General features: G+C 43.9%; 1 protein-coding gene across 1 annotated transcript in view; it reads right to left on the bottom strand.

The window, feature by feature from the left end:
* The window catches only part of ctif (CBP80/20-dependent translation initiation factor), a gene marked incomplete at both ends in the record, with an annotated part of 44609 nt that extends 42409 nt beyond the window's left edge, over positions 1-2200 (bottom strand). The window contains one exon of the mRNA XM_080017428.1: positions 2024-2200. Coding sequence (XP_079873554.1) covers positions 2024-2200 — 177 coding nt within the window. The remainder of the gene's footprint in view (positions 1-2023) is intronic.
* Between the last annotated feature and the right edge of the window lie 10084 nt (positions 2201-12284).

Below are 12284 nucleotides of genomic sequence, written 5' to 3'. Positions count from 1 at the left end.
CGATTTGGGAAAATAATCGAATTACGATTTATTTTTGGACCAGTAAGTTCTTCAGACCTCTCAACCTTGGGAAAATATTTTGAGTACCACAACAGTGTAACAGGGAGTCTCTGTGGCGTTTGAGTTACTGCAGCCAAATGACTCCATCAGTTATTCACACTGTAGCCGTCTCGTAATGAGGCTAATCACATCGAATGCGAGCTACTACGGGTAACTATATATACACATTTATCTCATTAGAATTTATCCCTTGAAATGCATCATCTCATAGAGTTACCAAACATGTTTACCAACTAGAGATGCACCCATTGCAATTTTCTTGGCCTCTTACCAAGCCAACTTTCTATGGCGTCTTACCTGCCAATTGACTAAACCATTGACTATTCAATAATATATTTTTCATTATTTGGTCTCATTTTGAGTTCATATTCTAATCTCAGGAATCACATTTTCTCATCATTTGGTCTCATTGGGTATATCTGCTGCACGTCAATGACAAATACACCGTGTGACCTGACCACGCTGACGTGATAGGACAGCTGCACATACGGACCACTGCTTCAATTTTCAGCTACCACAATAGAGAGATTCAATCGGTGCGCTCCCTTTGACATTACTGTCACATTTTTGTGCTCGATCATTACTTCCCCACTTTCAATTTTACCTCGGCAATGCAGAGTTACACCTGGGTGGATAATACCGCTCCGCTAGTACCGCTCAGTGAATGTTGAGTGAGTGAGAGGAGAGGGGAGGGGTTACAGAGCCACAAGAGAGTCATGTAGAAAGTGTCCCCATTACACACAGTTTCGCTCCATGCGCACTTGTCTCGTTCCATAAGGAGACGTAAAATAAAATAAAAACACACAATTCTGTCGGTGCGGTCGGAGAGGAAGACAGATGCACAAATTGCGCCCTGATTGTCCCTATTTTTTTTGTAATCACAGCATTTGCGATTTTAAAATGGCGTTCTATTCAATTGTGATGTTGGTTTGAATTTGATTACTCGTTTAGTCCTGCTACACCGAACCCGGAACTTGTGCTCAAACCCCATTGGCTCGATGAGCTCGGGGCCTCAGGAAGCCGCCCACTTAACAGACCGTCCTGGATCGGGATGGGTTAGAGGCATGTTAGAATGGTTAGAATGGATCGAAGGCATAATCTGAGTGGTATTTTCAGCAAAAAACTGAAAAGGAAAAGGAGCATAATAGGTCCCCTTTAAGATAATGTGGGCAAATAGGGCCACAGAGGAGCTCAATTACACCCAACTATCCCCTGCATCACATTTTTGTTGACAATTATTTTTCTTTGTATTTCATGCTAATACTATGGTACAAGCCTAACAACAGATTAATAATACACATACACTTTATGAAGATGGGGTATCTGTTGACATTTGACCATAAAAATAGAGTAATAAATACACAAAACTTCTGTCCTTTTAGGCTTTGTAAACAAAAATTGCATAAGGTTGATATGACAAGAAATGTCATGGATAAGAAATGTGAGAAACACAGTAGTGGTTATGTTATGAAAATGATGTAGTCAGATTTTGTGGGGAATCAGACTAGGTAGCAATCATTTGGAATCACTGTATGGAAATGGGCCACATGCGCCTTATTTGTCACTGAGGGCCCAATTTGCTCATGTCTATTATATAAATGCATAAAAATACATGCACACCTGATAGCTAACTAAATTAGAAACTCCTCAGGATAAACTTCACCTTGTTTATCTCAATGCTGTTTTGTTAATTGCCTAACAATAAACAGTCTTAACTGTGCTTGGTTAATATTAGAAGACTGTGTGTTCATGTTAGAGGGTGTTAGAATTGTTTAACTCAGTTGGAGACAAGCAGGTCCTGATAAAAAGACATTGCCCTGAAGCATTTGGTTCGATTTTGCCCAGAGATGACTTCTATGACAGGAAGAGAATTGAAATATGAGGTGAAAAATTACGCCAGTTACCCTGTAATAGATACAGGATTTATGAAACCATCCAATGCTTTTCACTAATGGCCACTCACCTGCGTGACCTTGCCACCGTTATCCCCATCCAGCTCTCCATCGGCCTTGTCTTCCAGCAACCCCTGCACCTGGTACTCCAGGACGTAGCTGTCGATGAAGCGCTCAAGCTCTTCAATCTCCTGTGAGCGAGAGCTTCCTGCTTCCGACGACGCCGACGCCACCGACGAGTTTTCCATGGCGGCGTTTGCTGTGACGGCGGTGGCAGGGGAGGAGGGGGAGGGAAGGAGGGAGGGGACCTGCGAGGAAGGAATAGAGTGAGGAAGACAATTAGATTCACAAGGTTCACAGTGACAAAGCCATTCATCGTCAATCCTTTTCCATCGAGGACTGGGCAGCAATATATCAATATAATATGGATATTGTGACATGACACTAGATATTAGTCTTGTGATTTGGTTGTTGTAATATTGAGGTTAAGTTAAATGTTGTCTTTAAGGCTGCCTTACAGTAAAGTAATGCCATTTTCTGAACTTCATAGATGAGAAGGTATATATATATATATATATATATATATATATATATATATATATATATATTTAGAAGGTATTGGAGGCAGATGATCCGCTGTGGCGACCCCTAATGAAAGCAGCCGAAAGAAGAATAGACTGTTCTAACCGATGCCTCTACTTGCTTGTTCATAATATCCACATAACTAATGATTGTTTCTCAAATACTTATTGTCATCAAAACTCACTAGTCATCAAAATATTGTCCAATTATCAATATCGAGCCATCAATCAAAAACTATTGTGATATTTGAAATTGTAAATATCGCACGCCCCATTGCACACTATAAAATCCGAGTAGCTTTGTTGCAATTTTCTGAAGGAAAAAAATAAATAAATAAATAAAGCTTTGCACTTCACTTATTACAACAAACCTAAGCTAATAACTAAAGACCAACAAACATGTCCCTAAACTACCAGATGGGGCAGCGTTGGGTTGTTTATGCGTGACTTGGCCTGTCTGGTTACCGTTGCAGAGTGGTACATCAACATTCTGCTCTTACCTTGGCCCCCTCAACACATCAACTCCCAGCAGGCAGCACTGCTGCTCTCAACAGACAGCTCACGCCCCTTTTTACGCTCAGACTAAATGTTCTGTGACCAACAGTAGCCTGACACGGCGCTAGACCCGACTGTGATTTAATTACACTGGAATCTTTCTTCATCTGTGTCAGCTGGGAGTCATTTCCTTTTCCATCTGCCCTAACCACGTCACCTCTGGGGTGATCGTTAAAGCACATGTTTTTCTGAACCCTCGTGTCCATCTTCTCTCTTGTTCTGCCACCTTCTCCTTGCCGTCTCTGAACTCTTTGGGTGGTGTACGTGACCACCTGACCCCGAGCCAACAGGGGAGCGGCGTCTGCCCGCCCGCTCGCCTGCCTGTTTACGGCTAAGCGCCTTTACATCATGGCCTGATCACTAGCCATGCAAAGAGGATTTATTCCCTGGAGCATGCAAAATTGTATCTGCCAAGTCCTGGGGACCTGTTGACGAGCCCTGTACATTTATAGCCTAAATGCCGGTGATACTGGACGTAAAAAAATATATATATATATTTTTGGTTGAATTGCTTGTCAGATTTTGCACTACATTACTTTGCTGGCCTTCATTGTATACCTTCAGGCACTTATACCGTTAATCTGCTTGTTGTTTAGCTGAGTCAATGGATTTTAATCTGATCTAATGTAAATAGTCTGATCCATCCATACATTGATACTTATCCAACTGAAATCACAGTACTTGACTGGGGTATCCAGAAGTTACTCGTCCACGGCAGTTCCTATCAATCCCCAGTTGGGCCTTGGGCTAGCCCAAAACAGGCTTTTCCACACCAATTTATTTTCTGGTCTTGCTTTAACCTGCCACAGTTCAACCGCTCTAGTTGTCACTGACACCATCCCTGAGTTGCCCTGCCATCCAATTCTCAGCCGGGGATAATTGCCTAACAGACATATTCTATATTTGGCAGATAGACAAATATTTCAGCAGTAGCAGGTGGCAAGTGTGGAGCCTGTTAAAATTGAAACAACTCAATTAAATGATGCATGGCGCACTTATGCAGTTCAAGTTTGTTCTACAACAGTCTTCTGAACTTTTTCCATATTGACTGGAGTGTATGGTTTTCACTTAATGAAAAGCTGTTAACATGAAATAAAAAAAATGTTTGCCTTTGGGCTACTTTTCATTTTATTTGCTGGTCTAAGCTGATTAATTCACGACTGACTGAGGATCTCTGACGTGATACATTCTGATTCTTGATTAGAAATTGAATAACTGTGTGAACAGGCTCACAAAATTCCATGCTCAAATGTTCAATGACAAGTCTGACCTTTTATCCTATTTTTTATATTTCCACCCTATTATATCTTATCTTTCCTACACAAATTACAGGTTGATCACCTAATATGGCAGAGACTAAGGGTTCATATTTATAATAACTTAATTTCTTAAGTAAAAAAAACATTATAACATTATTACTAATATTAGTATCTTAACCACGCCCAATCGCATTAATCGTGATAAACGCTTATATTGGAATACATTTCATGCTCCTCCGCAGGCCGGGTCGGGCTGCTTTGGTCTGTTAGCATGCAGCTAATGCTAACGTGACCAAACCCTGAGTGGTTAAACACAATTATGTGTATGGCAATAATGGTCAACTCCAATGTTATATTACGACAGTGTAAGAGTATGAGAGGCTTGTCAACAGACACAGGCAGAGACCAACAGAGCTGGACACATGAGAAGAATTCCTGTTAGAATGCTTGTAGTGCTTGTAGTACTGGTCCCTACGACGTGAAATTCTATGTTGAGGTGTGTGTGAGTGTGTGTGTGTGTGTGTGTGTGTGTGTGTGTGTGTGTGTGTGCGCGTGCGTAACCTTGTATGTCTACAGTGCTGTGTGGTTGGAGTACAAAGTAACATCAGCTGTTTCATGGCTGCTAATGTGTCGAAGTTTATCAAGTGATTTGTCTTCCCATTCTGCTGTTAAACACAAACCTAAACCATTACTTAAAGAATATGTGTACGTATTGATGATAATTGAGATAACCTAACAGATCTGTTGTTCAGTCAAGTCCAGCTTCATGACTTCAGAGCAGCGTAATACAATACTCCTTAGCAACCATAGATTGCGTTGTCGCCTTGCTTGGGATTCCACAAAAATAAAACGCAGGGCCGCACAGACACTGGCGGATATGTGATAGAGGAGGGGACTGGACTCCACATGGTTTATTGTCGTCATATTGACAGTACATGCTACTCTGTGGTGTGGTACAAACCAATGAGCTTGATGATTCTTGTTAAACCCTCCAGCCAGGGCCCTCTTTAGCAGACAAATCAATATCTAAGGCAATACGACCAAATAAAAGGCAACGCAGATAGGCCGATAACCTAACCATTGAATTCTAAAACAGAGTATAAATACTGGCTTGTAAATGTTTATTTGGAGGAGAAATTCCAAACTTCCCAATTATACATCGGCCTCAAAGCTTCAGTTGGCCTTTGTTTCAACTGTGCAGCGTTGATATTGTCCTGCAAAATCACTAACAAGGACACCAAGGATATGAAGATGCAGTCATTGCAATCGTAGCTGGAGAGCAGCACAAGAGATGATAGGGTTGTGGTTACATCAGGTCTACCAGTAGAGTATCAGAGACAGTCTCCCCAGAGGGAATCCAAACCAATCTTCTCAACCCATGTAGGAAGCTAATCTGGTCCACCTCTCACTGTCTAGCTGGGGAAACATCTTAACACTCGGGTTTAAATATGATTTGGAGCGAGTTATTCTATAGTATAACCTGATGGCACTGTCCCTTCACTGTCCCTCTGTCCCTAAATGTTCTTATTATTTGTACACACAAAGAGACTTGCATGAATGAACGTTGACATATTGACCCATCATTTTAAATTCCAATGTTATACTCACAGCCAAGTGAATAGCTGGGTTAAAAGCGAGGAATATACTGTATGTTTGAGTGACAGTCCACGTGTGTGTCTACCCATTTCTCTTTGGTCTTCTCTTAAGGTCTTTTCATTGGAGGGTCAGACGAGTCTCATGAAATGGTCGGAAAGCCTCTTAGGGGATATGGCTGGTCAAGGTAGCCTAAATTAACTCTTGTCCCACTGGGTGTCCGTGGGGAAGCTGGTGTCGGCGCCAGGGCAGGGATGAGATTTGCACAACAACTTACACTTTCACATCAAGAGGGGGGGCTCAGGAGGTATTAAAAGTGAGGGCGTGGAGCCATGCATCATTTGGTTAAGCTTGCCCCTGCAACAACTCAAGTACCTTCAAGGTTTGCCATTTATATTGTAAAATGAATGCTTGCTGTGGTGATACAACTTCATTATCTTTTATGAAATATGCACAAGGCTTTCCACATTGACATGAGCCATCCTCAAAGGTTCAAAGACAACTTCATATTTCAAAACAATCTCAAAACTGTTTAGGGCCGAACGGTTAATCGCGCCAGAACAGTGTGTTTTTCGTGTGGAACAGTGCAACAGTTTGGAACGAAACCGTGTATATTGGGGACACTTTCTCCGTCACACCCACCCCCACCCCCGCTGCCCTCCGGTGAGACCCAGTGCTCCGGCTCAGGCCACGGTGCGCTGTGCGGGCTGTTGGCAGAGCTCAGAACACCTTTAGGGTCCTGAGACTCAGTTGTGTTTAAAAATGTTGTTTCATACATGCAGGAAACAAACCAAAATAAATAGACATAAAATAAACAGACAGGCACAGGATACAGCGCGCAGCACTGTCTGGAGGAGAAACAACCAACAAAAAAAAAACCTCTGCTCTAATTCTCTGAGTTAGGTTTACGTTTTTTCATTTTCCATACAAGTGAGAAACTAAGTAAACAAAGTAAATATTAATCTTTCTCTATGAGATTTTATTATATATTGTTATATTATAATCACAAAATTTGCATATTGAGCGGCAGGTACATGCGGGGGGGTGGTGGAGAGTGTCCAAGCACCTGCCCCGTGGATCCCACGGTGCCCTTCTTATCAGGCACGCTTTTGATTAATCTAAAGGTTGCTGGTTGGATCCCAGGCTCCTCCTGCTAGCATGCTGTAGTGTCCTTGAGCAAGACACTTAACCCCTAATTGCTCCTGATGGCTGCGTCTGTCAGTGTTTGAACAATTGTAAGTCGCTTTGGATAAAAGTGTCTGCGAAATGTAATGTAATGTAATGTAATGATTGTTTTTAATGTATCGGTATTAATAACGGTTATCAAATAGTGGATTGTCTGGGCAAGATGTATTCATGAGGAACACCTCATGAACCTCGGCGCACCTGCGATGTGCGCACAGCTGTGCTGCTTTGTTTGCCCAGAGCGGCAAAATGCCTAGAATCGGAGCTGGGAGACCCTGCACCCCCTCCCTCCCTCTCCCTCTTCCTCTCTCCCTCCCTCTCTCCCGGCTCTAGTTTCTGAACACAGTAAACTACACTTACACCGTTTCAATTGTCAGATTTTTCCTGCCGGATTAAAAAATTTTAAAAACCTCTATCATAAATGTCAATCGTGATCGATGGAGTCGATCGCTCGTAAATCAGCCCAAGCCTAATTCATGCATCAATTCATCTCACTTCATCATAACACGTGGGCCTGGCCTACAGGAAAGAGCAGTTTATATGTTGACTGTATCCAATGTTGTGTTGGTCATACTATCGAATGATTTATTGCTTGTATTTAGTAAATGATACATAAGATAAGAAAATAAAAATTGCATACTAAATCACAATCGCAATATTGGTCTAAAAAACAAAAACAAAAAAAAACACAATTCGATTATTTTCCCAAATCCTTCATCCCGACTGTTTAATGTTAAAAATTGCCCTCTCTTGGTACACTGTAAGCAATCATCTAAAAGTATAATTTCACATTTTCCCAGAGTGACAGTAACATTAATGTATAGATGACCATCTCTCTCAACTTCTCAGATAGCTCACAGTGGTGCCAAACAAAGAATGAGAATATACTAAAATAAATTAGTCAGAATTAAGGGCGAACAAGAGATAGAAGAAAAACAACAGAGTACAGTGTTTGAAACAGTTAGCAGCCAGTTGGAATGCCCTCTATTGCCAGCACATTCTGAAATACAATACGTCAGCTAGCCAGTCAGTGGGTGTGTAGCTTGCTGGCATGGGATCAGCTTGACCAGGAGAAAAGTGAGTGGCTATATAAGAACAGTGGTCCCAGTAATCCCCTTACCAGTCAAACTGTTCCATTAGCAAGAGCATATAAACTAAAGATAAGGAATCTGTGAAAAGTGATCCATCTGCATTGCTTTCATCAAGTAATTGTATTCATACAAACATACACTGATAAGCCACAAAATTAAAATCACCTGCCTAACATTGTGTAATTCCCCCTCGTGCCGCCAAAACAGCTCTGACCCATCGAGGCCTGGCCTCCACAAGACCTCTGAAGGTGTCCTGTGGTATCTGCACCAAGATGTTAGCAGCAGATCCTTTAAGTACTGTAATGCCATGGAGACACTACGCGACTTTCAAAGTCGTCAGATCGCTGTGATGTTCGCACTACAAACTTTCGGTCTTGTGATAGTTAATCTTGCAGTCTTGTGGTTTGACGCTACATGACTGATCGGCGACAGGGGATCAAACATCACAAGATCTTTTATCAGGAGGAATCCCCGATGAGGCTGTCAGGTCTCCAAACTACATTTTGTCACGTAAACACACGTGAGAAGTGACCGAAATGATGCAATACCATCAGGCCAGAATCACGTAGTCTGAACTCCACATAAATTGCGAGGTGGGGCTCCCATGTATGGGGCTTGTGGTTCCAGCACATCTCACAGATGCGGATTGAGATCTGGGGAATTGAGAGGCCAGGTCAACACCTTGAACTCTTTGTCATGTTCCTCAAACCATTCCTGAAAAGTTTTGAGCAGTGTGGCTGGGTGCATTATCCTGCTGAGAGAGACCACTACCATCAGGGAATACAGTTGCCATGAAGGGTGTACTTAGTCTGCAAAAAATGTTTAGGTAGATGGTACGTGTCAAAGTAACATCCACATGAATGTCAGGAGCAGAGGTTTCCCTGCAGAACGTTGACCAGAGTATCACACTGCCTCCGCCAGCTTGCCTTCTTCCCATAGTGCATCCTGCTGCCATCTCCTCCACAGGTAAACAACGCACACACACCCGACCATCCACATGATGTAAAATAAAACATGATTCATCAGACCAGGCCACCTTCTTCCATTGCTCCATGGTCCAGTTCTGACGCTCACGTGCCCATTGTAGGTGTTTTCGGTGGTGGACAGGGTTTGCGGGCTACGCAGCCCCATATGCACCATGCACTGTGTGTTCTGACACCTTTCTGTCATAGCAGCATTAACATTTTTGCAGCAGTTTGTGCAACAGTAGGTCTTTTGTGGGATAAGACCAGATGGGCTAGACTTTGCGGCCCACGTGCATCAATCAGCTTTGGGCGCCCATGACCCTGTCACCGGTTCACCGATTGCCTTCCTTGGACCACTTTTGGTAGGTACTAACCACCGCATACCGGGAACACCCCACAAGACCTGCTGTTTTGGAGATGCGCTGACCCAGTTGTCTAGCCATCACAATTTTGCCCTTGTCAAAGTGACTCAGATCCTTACGCTTGCCCATTTTTCCTGCTTCCAACACATCAACTTCAAGAACTGACTGTTCACTTGCTGCCTAATATATCCCACCCCTTGACAGGTGCCACTGGAACTAGAAGATCAATGTTATTCACTTCAACTGTCAGTGATTTTAATGTTTGTGGCTGATCTGTGTTTATTTATCTATTTAACTTTACTTTGATTGATGTTTTTATTGTCTGATCTGTCGCTATGTTGGGAAGCATTCTTTAGAAAACTGCTCCAAGTATATGATTATTAGCCAATCTAACATTCAACCTAATAAATGTTACTCTATCTGATTTACCAACGATGGGTGATGGACGGTATTGTGACCCCAATTTGGGAATTTGGACCAACAGAAGATTGCACAGTTAAAATGGGGGATGGTGTGTACATGTTTGTGAATAACAATAGTCCCATTGTCCCCGAGTAGCCATGAAATGCCACAGCCTAGCATGGCGGTGATTTGGCAAAGAATATAACTTTTTTGACACTAATATCTTGTATAGCCCATCTGACACCTCATGCAGCATTATATCGGTTCCCCCTTACCATAGCCATTAGTGGCCTCACTGCCTACTAATTGTGAATACCTGCCAACTGAAATGTGGCTTAGGAATAGTAACTAGTACTACTACTTAGTATGGCTCACAAAAATAAGTTGGTGAAAAATAACCACTACTTTCCCCAAACAATGTCATTTGTATACCAAATACAAAGTCTAATCACTACAACAGTGAGGAACTTAACTAGCTATAAAAGTTGAACTCTGCCCGATTGTTGATCAACAGTAACACAACCAAACATCTGACATTTGGATCAGCTGCAGCACCACCTCAACCAGAATTACTACTATAAAAGCCAGTGTAATGAAGGTCTAACTACATACTAATTCATACTGAACTGATTGACACACTGCCGTCTATTCGATCTGACGCCCCATGAGACCTAAACAATCACAGCACTGCCAGGAAAGCCGTGAACGAAAGCTGCTTTCATGTGCGAGCCTCACTTCAATTCAGAATTATGAATCAGCACCACATCTGGTGTTATGATTTCACCACCGGATTCAGTCTAATGAGTGCAGTGAAGACAAGTGTGACTCGAGAGCTCAAAGGAACAACTCACCATTCGAGTCTCCTGTTTGGGAACACCATGGTTTCCCAGTGAACTCCATAATGAATGCATGTGTTGCCATCGCTCCCTTGCAGCTGAGTTGCCATTATGATCATCAGCCTCTGTTTCGATTTTCATAAAAAGAAAATAATGTACATTTTTTGCTGTTGCACGGGTGTAAATAGTTAACAAACCAAGGGGGGCTGGGTGTCCACACTATCGGACAAAAAGGCTTTGATGACTTGCACCGGCGCCTAAACATGTCTCAAACCGGTTCAGAGCGGCGGATTAAATCTGCCACCCAACTTAAGGAATTCTAGGAATCCAGGAGCCACCTGCGGCTGTTTTCCTGCGCAAGACACAGAACATCATTTTAGGGACTCGGGGAGGGGTCCTCCGGTCTTACCAACACCCATCCGAACACCACTGACCGGAGGGCGGGCGTGACTTGTAGGCCTGTTGCTTGGGCACATTACCGTGGTACACCCCAAAAACATCCACCGACTTCAAGTCAAGGGAATCCAATGTTTGATTCTGTCTGATTGAAGGTAGGCGAATCAGTCAGGGCAGCTAGTGTAGTGTGTGTGTGTGTGTGTGTGTGTGTGTGTGTGTGTTTTTGGGGTGGGGGGTGGGGGCTGTTGCTTAAAGCACACACTGTTGATCGTGATTTCATCACCGTGTCACCAACCCAACACGCTTGCATACTTTCAACCCCTCCGTTTCGACTGCGCCCACGGGGTCCGCGTGGGAACTGGCAGCTGACAGCGGCCGCGACCCCCCCCCCCCCACCCCCCACCCACCCCCCGAGGGCGACGAATCCAGACGTGCGATCACTGTGCTCGGGCCGAACTCGAAACTACCAGAGCCCAAAAACAAGACCTACTCATCCATCGCTATTGTAGACGCACCCATTCAGACTTTTACGAACATCCCAGGTTTATTTATGCTGGCAACCGCACCGTCACTCAGCCTTTAACTGGGTCCATCCCGTGCATGGAATCCCATCCGGTATATTTTGGTTTCCCTCGTTGAGTCCTCTACGCCACTTGTTTGCAATACGGGGCACACGCAAACGCACAGTGCTCGAGTCCGATTGGGATTCAAACTTTTTTAGGTACCGCTTGCACTCTAACCACGCCCATGCTAGCCGGCGCGGCCGTGCGTGTGCGCCTTGCCCGACCAAAACACACGCGCAGCCTCGGCACAGGGATGACAACCGCGGCGCCGTGTTCGGTGGGGAGATCGGAGCCCGCGTCCGGCGGCCTCGTGTCCTCCCCTTCCACGCCCAGCCCACACACACACACACACACACACAAATACACACACACACACACACACACACACACACGCGCGCGCGCGCGCGCGCCCCGACGTTACAACAAAGGTGACGCAAGCTTTGCGGCTAAACCTAGCCGGCTAACGTTTTAAGCTAACGGGGGGGAAAAAAACAAACACCAGCCCGGAGAGATGGACACAGCGTCTCACACGCCGTGCGCCGAC

The sequence above is a fragment of the Zeus faber genome, assembly GCF_960531495.2.
Source record: "Zeus faber genome assembly, chromosome: 17".
Classification (NCBI taxonomy): domain Eukaryota; kingdom Metazoa; phylum Chordata; class Actinopteri; order Zeiformes; family Zeidae; genus Zeus; species Zeus faber.
The sequence above is the reverse complement of the archived record's forward strand: the minus strand, read 5'-3'. Positions and strand labels throughout refer to the sequence as shown.